The 24,940-nt window shown below is 43.1% G+C and overlaps 2 protein-coding genes across 3 annotated transcripts; both read right to left on the bottom strand.

The window, feature by feature from the left end:
* Positions 1–2,061: 2,061 nt before the first annotated feature.
* LOC139371396 (homeobox protein ANF-1-like) lies at positions 2,062–7,005 on the bottom strand. The gene is made up of 4 exons (XM_071111783.1): positions 6,477–7,005; positions 6,196–6,377; positions 5,093–5,194; positions 2,062–4,767 (listed from the first exon to the last, which is right to left on the bottom strand). The coding sequence occupies exons 1-4, from the start codon at positions 6,613–6,615 to the stop codon at positions 4,660–4,662; spliced, it is 531 nt and encodes a 176-aa protein (XP_070967884.1). The 5' UTR covers positions 6,616–7,005; the 3' UTR covers positions 2,062–4,659.
* A 382-nt stretch (positions 7,006–7,387) lies between these two features.
* On the bottom strand, positions 7,388–24,160 carry LOC139371394 (DCC-interacting protein 13-alpha-like). 2 transcript variants are annotated; one of them, XM_071111781.1, is made up of 22 exons: positions 23,967–24,160; positions 22,588–22,686; positions 19,138–19,197; positions 18,686–18,757; positions 17,886–17,973; positions 17,574–17,615; positions 17,400–17,458; positions 17,124–17,270; positions 16,905–16,987; positions 16,576–16,734; positions 16,065–16,253; positions 12,101–12,143; positions 11,921–11,977; positions 11,614–11,705; positions 11,139–11,324; positions 10,751–10,803; positions 10,424–10,598; positions 10,266–10,302; positions 9,935–10,081; positions 9,574–9,624; positions 9,381–9,470; positions 7,388–9,162 (listed from the first exon to the last, which is right to left on the bottom strand). In XM_071111781.1, exons 1-22 carry the CDS (start codon positions 24,018–24,020, stop codon positions 9,007–9,009), a joined length of 2,139 nt encoding a protein of 712 aa, XP_070967882.1. In that variant the 5' UTR covers positions 24,021–24,160; the 3' UTR covers positions 7,388–9,006. The 2 variants fall into 2 exon arrangements, with proteins under 2 accessions (XP_070967882.1, XP_070967883.1); XM_071111782.1 differs by having other exon boundaries at positions 10,751–10,800.
* Between the last annotated feature and the right edge of the window lie 780 nt (positions 24,161–24,940).

Below are 24,940 nucleotides of genomic sequence, written 5' to 3'. Positions count from 1 at the left end.
AAAAGTGTTAAACAAATCAAAATATATTTTATAATTTAGATTCTTCAAAGTAGCCAACGTTTGCCTTATAGCACACTCATTCATAGGAAACCGTGTGTGTGTGTGTGTGTGTGTGTGTGTGTGTGTGTGTGTGTGTGTGTGTGTGTGTGTGTGTGTGTGTGTGTGTGTGTGTGTGTGTGTGTGTGTATATATATATATATATATATATATATATATAGCAGGTCTGTGTGTGATTATATACACTATATATACCCAAGTATGTGGACACCCCTCAAACTAGTGGATTCGGGTATTTCTGTCCTCGGTTGCAACACTTACTACAATGTTCCAAACTGCTTCATAAAATGGGTTTCCATGGCCAAGCAGCCACACACAAGGCTAGATCACCATCCGCAATTTCAAGCGTCGGCTGGAGTGGTGTAAAGCTCACTGCCATTGGACTCTGGAGCAGTGGAAACGCGTTCTCTGGAGTGATGAATCATGCTTCACCATCTGGAGGAGGAGGAGAGGTTATCAGCCTGGGGCAGGAGGAGACTGTGGGCAGAAAGACAGGTGTGGTTACTTAGACCTCAGTGGCTGGGTGGCTGGGCGGGTGGGAGGCTGGGTGTGGAATAATTAGGTTTTGTGTGTAGTAATGGAGGTATTGTCTTCTGTCTCTCTAGCCTGACTCTGTAAACAGAAATAAATAAAGAGCCAACCCAGGCAACTTCCCTCTCCCTCCCTCACCTCATCCCCCTCTCCTCCTCTCTACCTCCCCCTCTCCTCTCCCTCTCCTCCTTCCAGACTGGGTGTGTAATATAGGCAACCCATTGCGTATGACTACCTCAAAACTAAAACAACTGTTACATCAAATCCTAATCAGATACTGCTGACATGGCACTGACACACACATGCATACACACAACACACAAACTCACCTCTGAACCTGCAGGACTAGCGGGTGCATGTGTGTCAGAGCTATGATTGGCTGAGAGCTGTCTGTCAAAGAGGTCAGCAGGTCCATGTTTATGAAGCCACGCTTCATTACCTTAGATAGGTGTGTGTGTTCAATCTCCTCTGTTCTTCCTCCCTCCCTCTATACGTCCCTCTCCTCTCCACCCCGCTCTAGCCCTCTCCATCTCTCCCTGTGTTTTAAGGCCTGGTTGGGTTTCAGGGTTCTATTAACAGTTCAAAGGCAGTGTTTAACTACAGGAATTGGAACTAACCTGCACCAACACAGCTCTAATGAGTACACACACGTTCCCCTCATGGCTCTGTCGCTGTCGGCAACAACACAAAATATTCCCATTGGGTAATAGGCTGTCATTACCATGGTAATCCTGTCTCACTTCACGTCAAAATCTGTCACCTTTCAGTCTCTTTTTCCCCCTCTCCTTTGCCCTCCCTTTCTCTCCCCCCCACCATTTTCTCAGTTTTGAATTGTTGTTGGAAGAGATCAGATCAGGCAGTGTATCATGTTATATTTGTCCACCAGTTTTATTTCATGGAGGTTTTGGGTACATGGTTTCTGCAAGCAACCAGTGTCAGGCAATAATAGCATATTCATACAAAATACTTTAAACAACTTAAACAGACCGACAACCAACACAGGACATACAAAGAAGGATACAAAGGAACACTGGCTTTTCAAGCTGCAGAAGGAGTTGGTAATTGAAGATCCAGCTGTTTCCCCTGACGAGAGGGCGGGGTCAGAGCTCCAATCAGCTATGGGACCGACCAATCAGCTGCTTGAAGAATCCAGGATTCCATTTCCTGAAATACACACACACATACAAACACACAACACAGAAACTGGGGAACGTAACAGCATGGATGGGTGTATGGATGGATGGATGGAAGGAAGGAAGGAAGGAAGTAAGGAAGGAAGGAAGGAAGGAAGGATGGGTATATGGATGGATGGATGGGCGGATGGATGGTTGGATGGATAGATTGATCGTTGGATGTGACAGTCATCAGACAGGATGTAAACTTCTCCTTAGGACAAGTCAATAATCAGAGAGGCTGTTGATAGTTTAACAGTGTACCATGTTATTACAGTGCCTTTGGAATGTATTCAGACCCCTTGACTTTTTCAAATCAAACTTTATTTGTCACATGCGTCGAATACAACAAGTGTAGACTTTATCATGAAATGCTTACTTACCAACAGTGCAGTTCAAGAAGAAGAAAATATTTACCAAGTAGACTTCAATTAAAAGTAAGAATAAAAAGTAACACAGTAAGAATAACGAGGCTATATACAGGGGGCACCCGTACCGAGTCAGTGTGCTGGGGTACAGGCTAGTTGAAGTAATCTGTACATGTAGGTGGGGGTGAAGTGACTATGCATACGTAACAAACAAACAGCGAGTAGCAGCAGTGTACAGAAGGGAGGGGAGGGGGGGGGGGGGGGGGGTGTCAATGTAATGCACTTCACATTAGATGGCTGTAACTATAAGAGGCCTCTCTGCACTTCACATGAGATGGCTGTAACTATACGAAGCATCTCTGCACTTCACATTAGATGGCTGTAACTATAAGAGGCCTCTGCACTTCACATTAGATGGCTGTAACTATGAGGCCTCTCTGCAATTCACATTAGATGGCTGTAACTATAAGAGGCCTCTGCACTTCACATGAGATGGTTGTAACTATAAGAGGCCTCTGCACTTCACATGAGATGGCTGTAACTATAAGAGGCCTCTGCACTTCACATGAGATGGCTGTAACTATAAGAAGCATCTCTACACTTCACATGAGATGGCTGTAACTATAAGAAGCATATCTGCACTTCACATGAGATGGCTGTAACTATAAGAGGCCTCTCTGCACTTCACATGAGATGGCTGTAACTATAAGAAGCATCTCTGCACTGCGATTTTATGAATTGCTCAGAAGTCTTATGGCTTGGAGGTAGAAGCTGTTGAGGAGCCTTTTGGTTCTAGACTTGGCCCTCCAGTACCGCTTGCCGTGCGGTAGCAGAGAAAACAGTCTATAACTTGGGTGACTGGAGTCTCTGACAATCTTATGGGCTTTCCTCTGACACCCCCTGTTATATAGGGGACTACGTACACACCCCTGAGGGGCCAAGTGTTAAGGATCAGCGTGGCAGACGTGTTGTTGCCTACTCTTACCACCTGGGGGCGGCCTGTCAGGAAGTCCAGGATCCAGTTGCAGAGGGAGGTGAGTTGTTTTTTGGGTATCTGTACTTTACTATTTATATTTTTGACTACTTTTACTTCACTCCATTCCTAAAGAAAATAATATACTTTTTACTCCATACATTTCCCCTAACACCCAAAAGTACTCGTTACATTTTGAATGCTTAGCAGGACAGGGAAAATGTCTAATTCACACACTTAAAGAGAAAATCTCTGGTCATCCCTACTGCATCTGATCTGGTGGACTCACTAAACACAAATACTTTGTTTGTAAATTATGTCGGAGTATGCCCCTGGTTATCCGTAAATAAAAAAAACAAGAAAATAATGCTGTCTGTTTAGCTTAATAGAAGGAATTTGAAATGATTTATACTTTTACTTTTGATACTTAAGTATATTTGAAACCAATTTGTTTGAACAACTTTTACTTCAGTAGGATTTTACTGGGTGACTTTCACTTTACTTGAGTCATTTTCTAAGATACTTGAGTAAAAGTAAAGCTATGACAATTTGGTACTTCTTCATGGCACTGTATATATGGGCCTACTTCTTTAGTTAATTTGAGAGATACTGGTATCTGCCACGCATAAATGCAATTATCTGAAATTTGGTCAAACATCATATAGGCCAGTGATGAAGCAATCAAATCAAACAGCATGCACTAGAGATTTAAATTTAAGTTTCTTTCTTTCTTTTAGAACTCTTTCCCTACACCTTTATATCGTCTCCTTCCTGATGCCTGCAGGGCTGGCTGCCTCCCTGCTGCTCCTTTGTCTCTACTTCCCTCAACTTAATGGCCTTGCTGTGGCTCAACTAATTCAGTCTGAAGGAGACAGATTAGTTCCTGCAGGGGCGTTTCTCAAACAATAAAATTGTCGCTAAGCAGAGATTATCTCTGTTTGCGTCCCAATTGACAGCCTATTCCATAGTGTGCTGCTTTTGACCAGAGCCCTATGGGCCATGCCCTGAACAAAAGTAGTGCACTATATAGGGAAGGGGTATTCAACTCTGACCCTACGACGTCTGGAGCCTGCTGGTTTTCTGTTCTACCTGATACTTAATTGCACCCACCTGGTGCTAAATCAGTCCATGATTAGAAGGGGAAAAAAATGGAAAAGCAGTGGAACTGGCTTCGAGGTCCAGAGTTGCGTTTGAGGGATATAGGGCACAGGGTGCCATTTGGGATGAACACTTAGGGTGTTCATCGGCAACACAACACCCACTGCAAACTAAATGAATGACCTGACATTTCTTCCCATGATAATTATATTTTGGGGGAAAAAGAACGTCACCAATATTGCTGCCGGATGGTGAAAAGAACATGAACGCAAATTATGAACCACTTGCAAAGGTAGGCCTTTTTGTTTGTCAATGATCTGATCTGTTTATTAAAATGTGTAGATACCCTAGACAAATTGACATTTACACAATATAATATATTAGACATATACCAGAGAGAGAGTGAGAGAGATCCCTAGAATAAAAGTACTGTAAATCTTTTTGTGTCCTTGTTTTAGCATTAATCATCTTCTTTGTCCTTAAGATCTGCAAAGGCTTTTTTCACCATGAGGAACTGTGACTCTCTGTGAGAACGTTTCAGCTTGGCCCTGCGATTCTGGAACCAAATCTGTGGAGAACAGTGCATATAGAGCTCTTTAGAACAACCTTTGTGGTGTAAATAGTTTACCTTAGTTTATCAACTAAAACAATGTTTTTGTATAAGACTATCCAGTATTTACTCTGCTAACAACTTTTTATTAGCATGTTGTTACTTTATAATTCCGTAATTGCATAGTTGAGTTCAGATGAATAAATAACAGTCCTTATTTCACTTCTGTATTCTATTACAACGCAATAAGTAATGTGCTACTTAATAACTATTCAACAACAATTACAGTGCAACTGCACATGTATAAGAACAACCGTAAGTGTTACTAGTTTATAATGCCTACCTGTATTCTGTCCTCCTCCAGTTGCAGTCTCTGTGCCAATTCTTCTCTGATGCCAATACCCGGGTAGGAGTTGATGAGGAACACACTCTCCAGGACCTCAATCTGCACGGAGCCCAAGAAGATATATCAATCATACAATCAAATTGTATTTTTGTTATTTTCACAAAAACATCTGTCACAAAGTGAATAACATTAACTATCACAGCCCCCCAAAAAATGTGAAAACATAGGCCTACAGGATATGTCAATGAGATGTAAATCAGAAATGCTTTTTAAAAGTTGATTTATAATATCTCTATCAATCAATATTTTGTTCGTGGAATGTTATGTCACTCACTACACATGGAACCTATATGCCATTGGGCACAGTTGTGTGTAAAATTTAGAGAAACACTCTTTTCACACCACTTCCACACAGAAGTGAGATTTTTATAGAAGGTATTAGCTGAACTTACGCAGCAGGTTAGGAGAATTAACGTAGGATGTTAGGAGACTGATGTTAACGTTAGGGAAACAAGTTAGGGTTAAAGCGCCTGTCTGCATGCTTGCCATTCGAAAATGTTCAGAATAGATCGTGCATATATTAGGAAGGGATTTTAGTCCTCGTAGAGGTTTTTTTCTCTCCAGGCAAGCCGAAGTTCGGAACCGAAGTCTATGCTCTTTCGTCGGTCATTGGTCAACAGTAGGGATTCTTCAATTAAGTGTTTGTTGTCATTCAATGATAGACGACTTGTTTTCATGCACATTTTTTTCACTTGAGAAATACTGCACCAAACATCGTAGTTTGATGTAAAATTGTGTGACTAAGATCTCCTCGGCAAAAACCGTCAAAAATGTATGACAGAGTTCTCGAATGATCTTATTAACTGGGTTCATTTTTAGTATTTTGAGGAAGTGAATACTGGCTATAGCGTCTCAAGAAGGACAAACAGCACTATTGCCGCTTTTTATCGTTTTTCAGTGGTATTTTAAGAGAGTATGCTAGGAGCCAGCCAAACCGAAGCATGCGGAAGCTTTTAAAGCGAAAATGCTCTCCTAACCTGCTACGAAAATCGCTTTGTATCAAAGTGTCATGAAAAATGTGCCTAAAAGTGTATTTTTACCTGTGCACTACTGAATGCCGTCCGCGGCCTGCGCCCGATGTACCAATTCAATGTTCTCCTGTGGGACTCTGTAAAGTGTTTACAGTTGAGTTTATGTTCCTCTTCTTTTCTCTTAATCTCCGACGAAGACTTCGATGATCCTTTTACTGTAATGTGACTTCTCTGTTTGGTTGTTTCCAACTCTGAAATCCAGACAGAACCCAATATAACTCAACAGACAATGACGACAGGTTTAGTCTACAACGACATAATGGCTACAATGCAAATAAATAATATTTGACCTGTCCATGGTCGATACAGCTTCAGGGACACATTGCGTAGTTCTTGCCTGTCCAAGTCCAACCCAAGGATTCTGTCTATGGTGAAAACTGGCCGTGCGTCAACCTGCCTGATCTGGCAACTAACTGTAGATATAGCCATAGTGTCAACCAACTATCTTCTGGAAGCTGTCCGCTCAGGTTACGATTTTTAATGATTCTGGGATTTATATACGTCACTAAATAAAACCGGAGGTTCTTAAAATTTTGCATATGAATTGGAGACCCCTATTCGGATTTTGGGGGTTGCAAACAGACAAGGCATAAAGGTATTATCTCTTTAGGCAAGTGATTCCGTTTCTAATTGTCTCACTTTAACGAAACACCAGTGCCATTCTTTTCATTAAAACTACCATTCCCACTTTTAGCCTATATTGTCATTATGCGGGGCCAGTCAAGTAACCATTTTGTAAATTTTTGCCATGGAAATAAACGAATAACAATCCTCCAATACTATCAGGTTTAATCCTGATGAATGTTCCCTCTTCCTGCCGTTGTGATGCATATAGGACAATGAATTATGTTGGGGCCAAACAAAAGCCGTCACAGCACCAGGTTGACATGTTGCTGGAAATCCGCGTGTAATCATTGTTCTTCCTCGATTCGACCGATTAAGAGCAGATTAGTGCTCGCTTTAGCGAACAGAACAACGGGAGTTTTAAACGAATAGCACACTTGTTTACTTTTCTCCCTGAATGGAATGGAGAGGATTCTGATACACGGGACGTCCTCAATGCGCACGGGCGCACCCAATACTTTTGTTCAGACTATAAAAGTAGTCTGCTATTGTACGAAATAATATGCTTGTTTTTACAGTCACCCTTTAGTCTCGAGACACACACACACAACCTAGGAGTTCTAAAATAAAGACAGCCTTGAATTAGTGTACCTTTATTGTTGAAAAGCTATTTAAGACTGCAACAGTAATCACTGAAGTATATAGAGTAAACATGATCCTATTTCCCCCTGCATCAATAATTAAAGTGCAGCCCCCCCCTATTAACATCTAACAGTTCCTAACTACTCCTTTAAACACCTTTCCCCAAAATGATAATAAAGTAGACTCAACTTTCATTACCAGTAATATGTCAAATCAATTCAACTTTGTTGATATGATAGTTTTCCCTGCATTATGTGTTCACTATGAGTTGGTAAGTGGTAAACTTAGTCAGAGCTCAGCACAAACTTACATAGCAATGGGTTAAGGGTGAGGAACATTTCAGACAAACTGTTCAATAGCATACATACTTGTATGTAGTGCATTTCTTTATACAGAAATCTGAGAAAAACACAAACCACTTCGAAACATAAAATGGATTAACACACATAATGGGGGAAAAAACAAACAGTTCATAGATCCCATTCTTCCTTTTAAGAGTCAATGCCCTGATTTGGGACTTTGTAATATAGTGTTGTTCTTCGTTCCAACCAATGAGATGAATACATTACACCTCAGGCACAAGGTCTGTAGGGCTATGGCAAGTAGTCTGATCCATTGAACGAGAAACCATTATGGTGTTTGGGGTTAAATGATTAGAGATCTAAATTCTCATCTTGAAACCAAACACACTCAAACGGTTAATTGAAAAGGGTAAATATTCATTATAGAAGAAAAACAAGCGTGGCAATTAGGTATCTTGAATGATGGGATCCAAAGCACATGCAAGCGTGTTAGCTGAATGGAAGACAACATGTATATGGTTGACATAAACAAGTATTTTATACATGTCATTACAGTATTAACATGTGCAATGTCTTCCCTCCCCCAACAAATTAATACACTCTATAATCTCCATGTTTTCTAGTATGCCAATGGTATTCAGAGTCACCCTGATTATAAAAAATAAAATAAAAGCTTAAAAGCATTAATCATCTCCTTCTACATTTCCTCTGAATACAAGTACCAGTATATAATACATGATTTACATATGGAGGATGAGAAAGATCCGGAAGGATTCTTTGAGTGTTCAGTCATTCACACACATTTATTTCTCCTCTTCTTTTGTTAAGTTTAGTGGGGTCTTAATCCATCTTTGTTTAATGTTATAAAGTCTATTTGCAGTCCAACTCCTCTGTAAAACAATGCAGGAGCCAGAGAAAAACCCATAGAGGCTAAGCCGAGGCCCAGGGTTGAGGAGCCAAGGAACCAACTCCCGCTCTTACTGTGCTTTTTCACCGGATAGTACTTTGTAGTAAGACATCGCCAAGCTTGTTCAGTTGTCTGTTCAGAAAATAACATTGGCTCAACATAGGTGACTTTTAAACATTTATTTAACTAGGCAAGTCAATTAAGAACAAATTCTTATTTACAGTAACGGCCTACCCCTAATCCAGAAGACGCTGGGCCAATTGTGCCTGCCCTATGGACCAAAAATCACACAAACAATTGCTCAAAGTCTTCTCATGTCGTCTCCTTCCATTGAAGATGATCGATTTCCGGTAGTTTGATGGTCCAAAGTAGTATCTGATGAAAGCTCTTTCCCCTTCCATTCTCTTAGGCCTCAGATTCTCCCTTCTCCCGACCCTCCGGTCCTGCATCACTGTCCTCTGATTGGCTTTTGCTCAGCACCAGGAACTGCCCATCAGCGTTAGGAGCAGGGGGGGTGGGGCGACTGGAGGCTGCGATTAAACGGCTCTGTTCCTCCAGGTCCTGTGGGTTCATTCAAATTAATTGACTCATCAATTAATCAATGAATCATTCAGTTTACTGTAACATGAGTGAACACAGAGGGTAATACAGTTATGATTATAGACCAAACACTGATCAAGATAGGCATTGATCTACAAGTCAACAAGAATAGGATAAGTACTATATTGTCAATTCTTTTGGTACGGCAATGTATTGATTTGCTGGGACACTGACGCTACCTTTTCAATCTGTTTCTGTTTACTCAGCTCCTCCTGCTGTTTCTCCTTGGCCTTGTCCTGCTCCTCCTTCTTCTCTGTAGCTTTGCGATCCTGAATCAGTAAAAAAAATTGTCAAGGTCCCACATGAGTAGCTAAGATTCATCTTAAAATCTTAAATGAATTCCACTAAAACAGAGAGTCTCACATGTCTTACCATCTCTGAGTGGAAAGCGATCTGTTTGGCCAGCCCAACACTGTCACATATCTGAAAGGAGAACAACACAACTTGCAATCAGAGATAAAAAAAAGAAAGAAATTAACACAGGGAACAGTAGACACATGCAAATATCTTCCTTTTGTCACAACATGAAAACTATAAACCGTTTTAACTGATAGTGCCATCACTATACAGACACAATATGCTTATTCCTAGAGTCAGGACTTGTTCCAAACCATGAAAACACATTTGCATGTGTGGCTGACCAGGAAAAACTCCAGGCCCTAGTTATATCGTGTAACTACTGGCCCTACCAACACATGTTAGAACAAAGGCTACACAGCAGAGCAGAACTTACCTTCTCCCCATCATTGTTGGACTCAAAGATATAGCAGACGGTGACAGGTCGTCCGTCCACCCTGCCTTCTGCAGTCTGCAGGACGAATCCAAACAGACGCTTGTTCTCCTGGTGGGACGAACACACCACCACACTGGAAAGAGGGAACTTGGGGAGGGGAGAATTAAAACGAAGTCATGTCTAATGTTGAGTGTAGACAGGTGTTGTGTCAGTGATGATTGATTTCACCTACCAGTAATGCTACTGAGGAAATTATATAATTGACTATCAGTAAATAGAATGCCAAACATAAACATGTTCTAGTGGAGGTAGTGTGAGTTGGAGGACCTACCCTCAGCCGTGTGACTTGTGTCTGAGGATCGATGAGCCTGAAAACCACAAAACATCACACACAGGTAAATCTATTGACTGTAAGAGCATGCTGTTAATTATGTCACACATAAAAATAAAAAAAACGCATGCACATTACTCAAAGAGCATATGTCTCACTTGAGGCAGTCGCAGGTGACCAGCAGGTGAGACTCAGTCATCCTGAAGATGTTATGTATGGCCCTGGCTGCTAGGATCTGTCTCATGGTCTCATAGATGACGTCAGAGCTGTCTGCATTCTTCACCTCCATAGAACCCAGGAAACGCACAATGAACAGCTGGTGCAGGATGGAGTCTGGATGGACACACAGAGAGAGAGAGAGAGGGGGGGTGACACAAAGCCAGACCTGACACAGACAGATAGAGAGGGGGGGGGGACAGACAATGGCATGCGCACAGACACACAGCAAGACAGACCTGACACAGACAGACAGACAGAGACACTACCTTCACTCTCCTCAGGTGGAGTGTCTCCTGATTCACCAAACGGGTTGGTCCTTCTTTCAGAAACGGGGAGAAAAGAAACACAAAAATATGAATTAATATGACTGTTTTCGTTTCAATATAGCTTGAACGAGGGGCGAAACCTTCTGCAATTGCATTTTTATTATTGAAATGTGATATGAAACGAGGCAACGGGGTGCTTTAGGACCATGTGGATGCCTTCGAGCGGTTGGGTATGCTGTTTGGAGTGTTTATCCAACTGTATAATTCAAAGAAATAACTAATCTCCCCCCACTTCTAAAACCAACGTTTCGCCCCCTAACTTCAACATATACCAGGGTCTCGTCCCGCCTATACACCGTTTGGGAAACCCTGGTTAGTTAGTACCGACCTGCCCTGTCCCGCAGCCTTGGCCTGGCCTGCGTACTCCTCGCTGACTGGAGAGATGATGTCAAACTGGATGGGCGTGTCAGGAGCCACCAGGGCGTCCAATGAGAGGACAGAGAGGGCCGGTGAGGCCGTCTCAGAGCCCACTGAGCTCACACTGCTGGTCCGCACTGCCCGGGACCGCCCTTGTCTATACAGGAGAGACGGACGTCAGAGAGAGATGGAGGTCAGAGAGGTTAGAGAGAGATGGAGGTTAGAGAGTTGGACAGAATGCAATATCATGACACCTCTAACTAGAGCAGGGTTTGTCTTAATTTAACTTACTACAGTAGGGTTTACCTTGGTTAGTCTTGATTATGTAACCACTTTATAGGCTAGAGTAGTTATCGGCTATACACTACCAAGGCCCAGAGTGTTCCATGGTCAGGAAAAACTCCTGGCTCTAATAATAATGAAGTCTCTATGATTCAGAAACGCACGTGGTCGGCCGCATACTCTCATGCCTCTGCTGGAAGGAGGGAGACGGTGTCACAGCCTCAAGAGCTGATTGGTTCACTCTGGCTGCAATTTCCTGCCAAAAGAAAGAGGGCATTTCAGCAATGAAGAAATGTGCTTGACAACAGCTCGGTAACAAAGGGAGGTGGGAGATGAGACTCACATCACAGACATCCAGCATTGTCTGGGGGAATGTCACACCATAGGGCTCACAGCTCTAATTATAGATGACAGATTGAATGATGATGATGATGTAAGAGTAGGGTTTTCCAGTGATTGCCGGCTACTCACCTCTGGGTTCTCACTCAGATATATCCTCTTTGAGATGTTGTTTATAGTTGCAATCCACTGAAGGAGGAGAGGAGCACAGGACAGCGTTATTAGGAGATGCGCGAATTCCATGTCTGTGCTGTATTTATACAATACAAAAATAAGATGTACAATACATTGTGACTAAAACTGTTGTCTCACCTCTTCACAGTCCTTTCTGCTATCTGCCTGCAATATGACCACCCTGAAACAAAGACAAAGCACCTCCGTAACTTCAGTGAAAATAGTGTTCTAAAGGTTCATAATCAAATCAAAATGTATTTGTCACATGCCCCGAATACAAAACAGGTGTAGACCAAAACATTAAATGTTTACTTACAAGCCTTTAACCAACAATGCAGTTAAGAAAATATTTACTAAATAAACTGAAGGAATACAAAAAACAAAATAACAATAATGAGGCTATATACAGGGGATACCGGGTCAATGTGCGGGGGTATACATTAGTTGAGATAATATGTACATGTAGGTAGGGGTAAAGTGACTATGCATAGATAAAGCAGTGAGTAGCAGCAGTGTACAAAACAAATGGGGGGGGGGGGGGGGTCAACGTAAATAGTTCGGTGGCCATTTGATTAATTGTTCAGTAGTCTTATGGCTTGGAGGTAGAGGCTGGTAAGGAGCCTTCTGGACCTAGACTTGGTGCTCTGGTACCGCTTGCCGTGCGGTAGCAGAGAGAACTGTCTAAGACTTGGGTGACTGGAGTCTTTGACCATATTTTGGGTCTTCCTCTGACACCGCCAAGTATATAGGTCCTGGATGGCAGGAAGCTTGGCACCAGCGATGTACTGCGCCGTAAGCACTACCCTCTGTAGCGCCTTACGGTCGGATGCCGAGCAGTTGCCATACCAGGCAGTGATGCAACCGGTCAGGATGCTCTCGATGGTGCAGCTGTAGAACTTTGAGGATCTGGGGACCCATGCCAAAAATTCGGTATCAGGAAAAGGTGTTGTCGTGCCCTCTTCACAACGTTCTTGGTGTGTTTGGACCATGATAGTTTGTTGGTGATGTGGACACCAAGGCACTTGAAACTTTTGATGTGAATGGGGGCGTGTTTGGCCCTCCTTTTCCTGTAGTCCACGATCATCTCCTTAGTCTTGCTCACATTGAGTGAGAGGTTGATGTCCTGGCACCACACTGCCAGGTCTCTGACCTCCTCACTATAGGCTCTATTGTTGTCAGTGTTCAGGCCTCCCACGGTTGTGTCGTCAACCAACTTAATGATGGTGTTGGAGTCGTGCTTGGCCACGCAGTCGTGGGTGAACAGGGAGTACAGGAGGGGACTAAGCACGCACCCATGAGGGGGGCCCCATGTTGAGGACAAGCGTGGCAGATGTGTTGTTACCAACTGTGGGCGGCCCGTCAGGATGTCCAGGATCCAGTTGCATAGTGATGTGTTTAGTCCCAGGGACACCTGAGGTTAGTGATGAGCTTTGAGGGCACTATGATGTTGAAAGGCTGAGCTGTAGTCAATGAACAGTATTCTCACATAAGTGTTCCTTTTTTCCCAGGAGGAAAAGGGCAGTGTGGAGTGCAATTGAGATGGCGTCATCTGTGGATCTATTGGGGTGGTATGCGAATTGGAGTGAGTCTAGGGTTTCTGGGATGACGGTGTTGATGTGAGCCATGACCAGCCTTTCAAAGGAGTAGTAGACATTTAGGCAGGTTACCTTCACTTTTTTGGGCACAGGGACTATAGTGGTCTGCTTGAAACATGTAGGTATTACAGACTCAGACAGAGATGCCAGTTGGTCTGCGCATGCTCTGAGTACACGTCCTGCTAATCGCGGCCTTGTGAATAATTGACCTGTTTAAAAGGTATTGCTCACATCGGCATTTAGCCCGTCTGGTAGGCTCGTGTCACTGGGCAGCTCGCGGCTGGGTTTCCATTTGTAGTCTGTAATAGTTTGCAAGCCCAGTCACATTCGACAAGCATCAGAGCCGGTGTAGTATGATTCAATCTTAGTCCTGTACTGACGCTGGCCTGTTTGATGGTTCGTCTGAGGGCATAGCAAGATTTCTTAGAAGTGTCTGGATTAGTCTCCCGCTCCTTGAAAGTGTCAGCTCTAGCCTTTAGCTCGGTGCGAATGTTGCCTGTAATCCATGGCTTCTGGTTGGGATATGTACGTACGGTCACTGTGGGAACGACATCGTCAATGCACTTAATCAATTAATATTTGTATTTATTATGAATCCCCATTAGCTTCTGCCAAAGCAGCAGCTACTCTTCCTGGGGTCCAGCAAAATTAAGGCAGTTTATACAATTTTAAAACATTACAATACATTCACAACACACTGTGTGCCCTCAGGCCCCTACTCTACCACTACCACATATCTACAGTACTAAATCCATGTGTATGTATAGTGAGTATGTTATTGTGTGTGTGTGTGTGTGTATGCATATGTCTGTGCCAATGTTTGTGCTGCTTCAGTCCCCGCTGTTCCATAAGGTGTTTTTTAAATCTGTTTTTTAAATCTAATTCTACTGCTTGCGTCAGTTACTTGATGTGGAATAGAGTTCCATGTAGTCATGGCTCTATGTAGTACTGTGTGCCTCCCATAGTCTGTTTGGGACGTAGGGACTGTGAAGAGATCTCTTGTGGCATGGCTTGTGGGGTATGCATGGGTGTCCGAGCTGTGTGCCAGTAGTTTAGACAGACAGCTCGGTGCATTCAACATGTCAATACCTCTCATAAAGTAGTGATGAAGTCAATCTCTCCTCCACTTTCAGCCAGGAGAGATTGACATGCATATTATTAATATTAGTTCTCTGTGTACATCCAAGGGCCAGCCGTGCTGCCTTGTTCTGATCCAATTGCAATTTTCCTATGTCTTTTTTTGTGGCACCTGACCACACGGCTGAACACTAGTCAAGGTGCAACAAAACTAGGGCCTGTAAGACCTGCCTTGTTGATAGTGTTTTTAAGAAGGCAGAGCTTTATTTATTATAGACAGACTTCTCCCCATCTTAGTTACTATTGCAGCAATAAGTTTAATAATATACTCCTCAAAGCCATTGGATGAATCCCGGAACATATTCCAGTCTGTGTTTGCAAAACAGTCCTGTAGTGTAGCATCATCTGACCACTTCCGTATTGAGCGAGTCACTGGTACTTTCTGCTTTAGTGTTTGCTTGTTAGCAGGAATCAGGAATATATAATTATGGTCAGATTTGCCAAATGGAGGGCGAGGGAGAGCTTTGTATATGTCTCTGTGTGTGGAGTAAAGGTCTATAGTTTTTTTCCCTCGGGGTGCACGTGACATGCTGGTAGAAATTAGGTAAAAACGGATTTAAGTTTGCCTGCATTAAAGTCCTCGGCCACTAGGAGCGCCGCTTCTGGACGAGCATTTTCTTGTTTGCTTATGGCAGAATACAGCTTGTTGAGTGCGGTCTTATTACCAGCATCGGTTTGTGGTGGTATATAGACGGCTGTGAAAAATATAGTTGAAGTCTCTTGGTAGACAGTGTAGTCTATAGCTTATCATGAGGTACTCTACCTTAGGCGAGCAATACTTTGAGACTACCTCAATATTAGATATCGCGCACCAGCTGTTATTGACAAATAGACACACACCCGTACCCCTCGTCTTACCGGACGTAGCTGTTCTGTCCTGCCGATGCATGGAAAACCCAGCCAACTGTATATTATCTGTGTCATCATTCAGCCACGCCTCGTGAAACATAAGATATTACAGTTAATGTAGGATAATCTCGAACGGAGGTCATCCAGTTTATTCTCCCGTGATTGCACTTTGGCCAAAAGAACGGATGGTAGAGGCGTGTTACCCACTCAACCAAGGCATTCTTACAAGGCACCCTGATCTGTACGAACGGAGGTCATCCAGTTTATTCTCCCCTGATCTGTACCTACTGTATTCCCTTCTTTGTCCCGTTTGAGGTGAGTAAATCGCTGTTCTGATATCCAGAAGCTATTTTTCGGTCATAAGAGGCAGAAACATTACGTACAAAATAAGTTACAAATTAGAAAAAACACAAAATAGCACAATTGGTTAGGAGCAAAACGGCAGCCATCCCCCGCCGGCGCCATTATTTTTCATAAGCTGGTATTACTGGTTTATAAAGCTTTAATATGTAGTCATTTACTTCTTGCCGTCAAAGGATGTGATCTGGAAGCAGAAGCGTCGGTCCTCACAGTCCACGGCCATGACAGAGCAATTATCGATGTCCATGACCAGACCCCCAGCTACATGCCCTCGTGCCTGGCCCATCAGGTTCCCTCCCTGGGTGAAGAAGTACTGCCGCTCCCAGGAGGAAGACACTAGGCCTGTTTTACTAGGCGGACACATTCAGAAGAGAAAAGGTGGCATGGTTAAAACGTGTTGTTGTTCTGGTGCAGGTGACTGCCTTTTGGGACCAAACTAACGTCAAACACTACAAATTAATAGGACCAATATATATATATATATATATATATATATTTTTATTTTTTTTTATCAAGCAAGCGTTATGAACATCTGTGGCCAGAGACAAAACTGCTGTCCTACCGTAGCTTGATATGGACTAACTTGAGTGGATTGATTTGAATGTATACATTTGTTGAGGTAGCCATTGCCAGGCTCGTGTGTGTGTCTGGTGTGTGACAGTGCTGTCTTACTTTCGTCTGTAGAGGTAGCCGGCCTTGCGTGTGAGGTTGCGGTTGACAGGAACCTGGCTAGGGTCGGGGTCTGGCATGTAGAGGAGGTCACTGGCCTGCTCCAAGTCCTGGATGGTCTGTTGCATTACATCTACCTCACCATCCATCTCCCTGCGGACACTGGACACAACCACACACGCCCAGCCTTAAACACACTGCATGCAATATGGCAATAATTCCATTTGGCCTAACAGAAGGCAATATGGAGCTACCACCATTGCTTACAACTATCCAATCTTCTCAGATCTCTACAAATTCCTAGGGTCTAGGAGATTCAGGTTGAAGCTTACTTCTGAACGCTGGTTCCTATGTTGGTGAGGAAATCTTCCCACTGCTGGGTGAGGTTCTCTGATCCCAGCTTGAAAAAGTTGATCTGAGAGATACAGAGATATAGACATGCTGATCAGAACATATACTGGAGATAGAGAGACAGAGAAAGAGAGAGGAGAGAAAGAAGGTGTAATCGAGAGAGACGGAAGGGAGGCGGAAGTAAGGTTGTTGTACAGTACCTGTGCCTGCATATACCCCAGCAGCGGCTCCAGAATGGCAATCTTCTTCTTGTACTGCAGAGTGTTGAGGGCTGTGAAGTAGTGCATCATGGTCTGGTGCTGCTTCTTCCTGGAGGTATACACATCCTCCATCACCTCGCCCTTCACCTGGAGAGAAGACACACACACAAAATGTCAGGTTTAATTTGGTGAGACAGTTATTGTTACAACAAGGTCATCTTATAATAATGAACTTCTCCAAAAATAATATTATGTTCCCAAAAACAAACCCTGTACCTTCTCGTTGTCCCTCCTTTTAGAGAGACGGCTGTATCGGTTGATGGCCATGTCATGATCTGTAGACAGAAACATGTCATGAGTGGTTATTACAATTACAACATGGGCTCATGAAATCATACCATGTCACAACAATAATTTGTTTTCATGTTTTACTGAGTAGTTCGCACTCACCATCACTGGCAATCTGGAACACTTCCTTCAGAGTCAGTATCTCTGTAGGGGAGAGAAAGATGGTTAACATCCATTTCAACTATCTGTTCACATTCTGCCACTAGTCAACTTTACAAAGTGCCAGACGTTGGTCTAGGCTAGCGATAGTGCAGCACAGCCACCTTCAGACTCCTATTAATTTAGATTTATTTAATAGGATTTTATATGTAATTCTATGCCCTTGTCATCCCTGTGATCGGTCTCCATCTCTCATAACTGTATTTATCTCTATATAAACAGTAAAAAAAAGGGTTATGGAATTTAGAGTCTTACCTCTTAAGTCCCTCTCCTTAAACTGGGTGATAGGGAACATCATGGCGTCAGCCAGCTGAGTGGAGAGGACTGCATGACAGGAACTCAACTGCGGGAGAGAAGAAAGGCCAGTTACATTATGGAATCTCCTCAGGGAAATGTCTCTCTCATCACAGAGGAGAGGTGGGGGAGCCTAGCAAGAAGGAAGATAGGTAAATACAGAGTGAAGGAAGGAAGGGAGGGGTTTAAATTAAGATTGAAAGAGTATGTAAGAGTGAAGGAAGGGAGGGAGGGGTTTAAATTAAGATTGAAAGAGTATGTAAGAGTGAAGGAAGGGAGGGAGGGGTTTAAATTAAGATTGAAAGAGTATGTAAGAGTGAAGGAAGGGAGGGAGGGGTTTAAATTAAGATTGAAAGAGTATGTAAGAGTGAAGGATCGGAGAGTTTTTTTTTTTTTTACCTTTAACTAGGCAAGTCAGTTAAGAACAAATTCTTATTTTCAATGACGGCCTAGGAACAGTGGGTTAACTGCCTGTTCAGGGGCAGAACGACAGATTTTGTACCTTGTCAGCTCGGGGATTTGAACTTGCAACCTTCCGGTTACTAGTCCAACGCTCTAACCACTAACCCTGCCGCCCCAAGGTTAAGACGGAGAGATGGAAGAGGTTAAGATAGACAGAAAGAAGGAAGAAGTTAAAGTGCAGTGTGAGAGAGTGTTTATAGTGTAATTAAAGAAGGTAAAGGTTAAGATAAATGTAATCCTATGTGAGCAGCAGCGTGCCACAGTGAGGAGGAGGATGAGGGCAGAGCAGCAGTTCTCACCTCGTCTATGACTTTGGCAAAATGCTGCAGTGTGGAGCTCATGACCTCGTCGTCGCTGCAAAGAGGGAAGCGCTGCAAAGACAGGCCAAAGTCCTAATGCATTTTCCATTTATATTTTAGTCGTTTGACAAGACACTCTTATCCAGAGGGACCTACAATCAGAGCATTCAACTAATGTTTTAAACAAACGGGTTTCTTAGAAGATGGAAAAGAAATGCAAGCATTTCCTGACTGGAAGAAAATTGACTAGGCCCTAGTTTCTTGCCTGGTCAGGTCACATTATAAAACAAAACTCTGGGCCTTAATGATAATACCATAATTGACAAGGTGTTTTTATGTTTCACCTGATCCTAGTAGTGCATTAACGTGCCATAGAAAACATAACGGACAGTTCAAAGGGAAATCCATCACCTCTATCATACATACAACATGTTGACATTGTGAGAACATACCTGTTTCTCATACTCCTTCAGGAGTTTGGAGGTGAGATGGGTGGCAGCACTCAACTCATTCTGAAAAGGAGAAAAGCAAATGTAGTTTTACCTAACCGACTGTAGGAGCAACTACTTATTATTGTGTGTTTGTCTGCTTGGCCTTAACTGCATGAGGAGGTCTGGAAAATGTCTCATTTGTAACAAATGTTGAATAGTACAAATATAGTCCATTCGGAAAGTATTTCAGACCCCTTGACTTTTTCCACATTTTGTTACATTACAGTCTTGTTCTAAAATTAAATTATTTTTCATCAATCTACGCACAATACCCAATAACAACAAAGCAAAAACAGTTTTCTCCCCAAATGTATTAAAAATAACTGAAATACCACATTTACATAAGTATTCAGACCCTTTACTCAGTACTTTGTTGAAGCACCTTTGGCAGCGATTACAGCCTCGAGTCGTCGTGGGTATGACGCTACCAGCTTGGTGCAACTGTATTTGGGGAGTTTCTCCCATTCTTCTCTGCAGATCCTCTCCAGCTCTGGCGGGTTGGATGGAGAGCGTCGCTGCACAGCTATTTTCATGTCTCGCCAGAGAAGTTAGATCGCGTTCAAGTCTGGTCTCTGGCAGGGACACTCAAAGACATTCAGAGACTTGTCCCAAAGCCACTACTGCCTTGTCTTGGCTGTGTGCTTAGGGTCATTGTCCTGTTGGAAGGTGAACCTTTGCACTAGTCTGAGGTCCTGAGCGCTCGGAGCAGGATTTCATCAAGGATCTCTCTGTACTTTGCTCCGTTCATCTTTCCTTCGATCCTAACTAGTCTCCCAGCCGCTGAAAACAATCCCCACAGCAAGATGCTGCCACCACCATACTTCACCGTACGGATGGTGCCAGGTTTCCTCCAGACATGACACTAGGTACGCAGGCCAAAGAGTTCAATCTTGGTTTCATCAGACCAGATAATCTTGTCTCTCATGGTCTGAGAGTGCTTTAAGGCAAACTGTCATGGGCCTTTTACTTAGGAGTGGCTTCCGTCTGGCCACTCTACCATAAAGGCCTGATTGGTGGAGTGCTGCAGAGATGGTTGTCCTTCTGGAGCATTCTCCCATCTCCACAGAGGAACTCTGGAGCTCTGTCAGAGTGACCATCGGGTTCTTGGTCACCACCCTGACCAAGGCCCTTCTCCCACGATTGCTCAGCTCTAGGAAGAGTCTTGGTGGTTCCAAACTTCTTTAATTTAAGAATGATGAAGACCCCTGCATTCTTGGGGATCTTCAATGCTGCAGAAATTTTTTGTACCCTTCCCCAGATCTGTGCCTCGACACAATCCTGTCTCGGAACTCCACGGACTGACATATATATATATATATATATAGTGCCTTCAGAAAGTATTCACACCCCTTGTCTTTCTCCACATTTTGTTGAGTTATAGCCTGTCAAACACAGAATCAACCACAAAGACCAGGTTTTGAATTACACTTTGGATGGCGTATCAGCACACACAGTCACTACAAAGATTTCACCATGAGGCCAATGGCAACATTAAACAGTTAGAGCTTATTAGCTGTGATAGGTGAAAACTGAGGATGGATCAACAACATTGTGTTACTCCACAATGCAAACCTAAATGACAGAGTGAAAAGAAGGAAGCCTGTCAGAATACAAATATTACAAAACATGCATCCTGTTTGCAACAAGGCACTAAAGTAACACCGCAAAAAATGTTGCAAAGAAATTAACTATGTCCTAAATACAAAGTGCTATGTTTGGGGCATATCCAACACATCCCCGAGTACCACTCTTTATGTCATGGGTATGCTTGTCTTTGCCAAGGACTAGGGAGTTTTTTTATGAAAATAAACAGAATAGAGCTAAGCACAGGCAAAATCCTTCAGGAAAACCTGGTTCAGTCTGCTTTCCAACAGACACGGGGAGACAAATTCCTCTTTCAGCAGGACAATAACCTAAAACACAAGGCCAAATATACTTACCAAAACGACATTGAATGATCCTGATTGGCCTAGTTACAGTTTTGACTTAAATCTACTTGAAAACCTAAGGCAAGACTTGAAAATGGCTGTCAAACAATGATCAACAACCAACATGACAGAGCTGGAAGACTCAGACAGACTCAAAGTTGTAATTGCTGCCAAAGGTGATTCTAACATGTACACTCAGGGTGTGAAAACGTATGTAAATTAGATATCTGTATTTCATTTTCAATACATTTGCAAACATTTCTAAAAACATGTTTTCACTTTGTCATTATGGGATCTTTTATGTAGACGGGTAAGGTAAAAAAATAGTACAAAAAAAAAATCCATTTTGAATTCAGGCTGTAACACAATAAAATGTGGAATAAGTCAAAGGACATGAATACTCCTGGATTTGCCTCCCGGATTTGCCTTTTTGGCAGCACATTCACTACCCTTTCGCAGCACAGGCCAGGGGCCTGAGACGTGATATGAACTCCCCGCCTCACATTCGGCTCAATTAGGCAACTTGAGACGCTGCTGATCGTATGCTTGCGAGATACTGGACAAAAGGCCGTTTTAAAACCATCCTGCGATTAATACTGTTTACAGACATCCCCAAAACAACCAAAAACCAACTCTCAGAGAATGAGTGCACAACTGGTAAATAGTTGCTTATAAATATGTCAGTGAGTCAGGTGGCTAGCTGCCAGCAGAGACATATTGCAATAATGTTGAAGGGCTCTGGCTAGTATTACTTAGCCAGCTAGAAGAATGAAGAAGCCAAAGCGAACGTTAAACAGAGCCTATCTCAGCAGGAGCAAAAAATACGCTACTAAGTTCTCATAATAACGTTGCTCTACAGAGAGTAGGCTACCGAGACAGACAGTGATGCAGTGCCCAGTAGTGAAGCAGACTGCAATGCATGCAGAAGGGAGGGAGCAGAGGAACAGAGCCCCATGTGGGGTCCCCTGAGAAAATCTGTACTAATCTTATCAAACAAATTAGGGGGAAAAAAAACATACGTTTCAATATGAACATCTCCATGTGGCTTATGTTCCCTAAAGGCCGACATTAAAATACAACATGCAATCAACACAGTTCTGAAAATGTCATACGTTTTTGTTTTCGTTTCCAATGCTACGTGTCAGTGTGAATCCTTTCTCATATTTCCCCCCTTTCAGGGGTATGACGTTACAATTGTATAGCTAATAGGCTCTGTGTTTGTAGATGGACTGAGGTGAATGAAACTACAGCAGCCAAGGTGATAATGGCTGGGGGCATTTTTGCTTGTTTTTGCTGTTCCCCAAATAGCATTTAAAAAACATTTTGGTAGAAATGCAGCAAATGAGCTTCAACTTTCAAAAATGTCAGGACCTCACCAAAACCCTGGTTACAGCCCTGTTTGTATGAGTGTGCTTGCTTTAAAAAAAAATTTAAAAGCCTGAACACTAACTGGCATGAACTTATCCCAGGGCTCATTGCTCACTTGTGCATCGTAGATTCTGTTCATGGCCTGGAAGAGCTTCTGGGAGTAGTTGGATATTGCAGCCGCATCCTCCTCGAACACACCGAGCAGGGAGCGCGTCTGGCAACAGGGAGAGAAAGACAGTAGATGAAGGAACCACTCATCTAAGGAAAAATTCAGGTTAGGCCTACCTGAAAGAGGAAGCTTAGATGGCACACGTATGTCACCGTTGTGCAAGGCTAATCTGGTCCCAGATCTGTGGCTTTAGCCAATCCATCTGACTATTGTGTTCATCCCACACATCTCCTCCTGGAGAGCGACCCTTCATCAAGATTATGTTTAGCTGAATCAGGTGTGTACTGTGTAGGTTGCATAGGGCAGGATAATGAAGAATGCATGCCCAGTAGCTATCCAGGAGGCAGGGTAGCTGGGCGCCACCACTGCCATACTGTACAGCTACATGTCATGCCCCAGACGCCTCAGACTAGGTCAGGGACATGTCATGTCTGTGGGTGCAAGCTAGTGATCAACACTCTGGAACTGGTCTCACCGGTATATGTTGTTGCATTCTGTCAGGGGAGAGAGCCTCAGCCATAGAAATAGAATGACTAGAATGGATTGGAATATAATTAAATTGTATTTTCTATTGCCTCAGTCCCCTGACACTGCTGGACAAGCCTGTTCTGCAACAGACAGTAATGATTCTTATGACTACTGGACATGCAAGCAGTTTTGTTGGTTACTGTATCTAGGCTATATACCGTAGCTGAAAGAGGGTTTCATTAATGCCAACAAATACAAAACTAGGTGTAAAGAACATTTAACATTCACTGTACAAGTGCAGCTCTCATAGACAAGCCAAATACCAATTATAAAAGGCCTAGCTATGGTCAGACAGCCAACCCATCAACATCCAGCGGTTTGCAGCTAGAGCGGTAGCTAGCCAATAACCTATTCTCTAGATTCTGGGGAAGTAGCGGGGTTTACTCAACTCCACGATAGGGAGGAAGTGGTGCACCCAGCTAGCCAGCTGGAGCTAGGACGGTCACGTAGCTTAACCGACTAATTTGTGTGTTCAATATCATCAACAACAAGGGTGTGATGTGTGTCATGGCATTGTCTCAATAGAAACCCATTATCTAGTTACTTTTATCAGGTGGTGCAAAGGCCGATAATGCAAAAATAGCTACTACCATTGACAGTTGGCCAAATATCATGAAGCAGTTTCGCTCGTTTGCCTGGGGACCAGACATATTGGCTTTGAAGAGGCCACCTATCACCTTCTGACAGCTCTTTATTTGACGCTTGCTCAAGCGAACTAACATGTCTGGCTAGCATTCGCAGGCGCTCTTGCACACCACAAAGACAACAGGGAGCTACAGAGCATAGATTGAGATTACCTGCGGACTGTCCTCGAATGTCTCCTCGATCGGTAATTTATCTATTCCAGGCATGGCTATAGCTAGCTATTTCAATTCGTACGAATATGAACTGTAATCGGTCAATAAGAAATGAAATAGCTAGCCTATCACTCCCACTGAATGTTTTCCCTTTAGATCAACCTCCACACACATATCATCCTACATGCGGATATCCCGCCTTTAGAACGATTATGATTGGATAAAGTTTTTCTCGACAGATTTCATTGGTTCCTTGCTCTGGTTCCTTGCAATAAAATACATTTTGGCTCAATTTAACCGTTGTCCATAAACGATTACCAGTCTGTTTTCAGAGCCAAAAATGGCACCACCCGCTGTGCGGTTACGAAGGTGGGTGGCTATGTCTGAACAGTTTTGGATGACTTTTTTTCCATCTATCTTGTTTCCATGGTTAGGATTATGTTTTTTGTTGCAATTTGCAACCAAACAACAGCATAGGTTTAGGCAAAACTTTACAAAACATTAAGAACACCTTCCTAATATTGAGTTACACCACCACCTTCAATTAGTCTGGGCATGGACTCTACAAGGTGTCAAAAGCATTCTGCAGGGATGCTGGCCCATGTTGTCTCCAATGCTTCCCACAGTTATGTCAAGATGGCTGGATGTCCTTTGGGTGGTGGACCATTCTTGATACACACAGGAAAGTGCTGAGTGTGCAAAACCCAGCAGCATTGCAGTTCCTGACACAAATGGGTGCACCTGGCACATACTGCCATCTCCCCAATTTCAAAGTCACTTAAATATTTTGTCTTGCCCATTCATCCTCTGAACGGCACACAATCCATGTCTCAATTGTCTCAAAGCGTAAAAATCATGATTTAACCTGTCTCCTCACCTTCATCTACCCTGATTGAAGTGGATTTAACAAGTGACATCAATAAGGGATCATATCTTTCACCTGGTCAGTCTATGGCATAGAAAGAGCAGATGTT

The sequence above is a fragment of the Oncorhynchus clarkii genome, chromosome 17 (assembly GCF_045791955.1).
Source record: "Oncorhynchus clarkii lewisi isolate Uvic-CL-2024 chromosome 17, UVic_Ocla_1.0, whole genome shotgun sequence".
Taxonomy (NCBI): Eukaryota; Metazoa; Chordata; class Actinopteri; order Salmoniformes; family Salmonidae; genus Oncorhynchus; species Oncorhynchus clarkii.
This window is presented reverse-complemented; position numbering and strand designations above follow the sequence as displayed.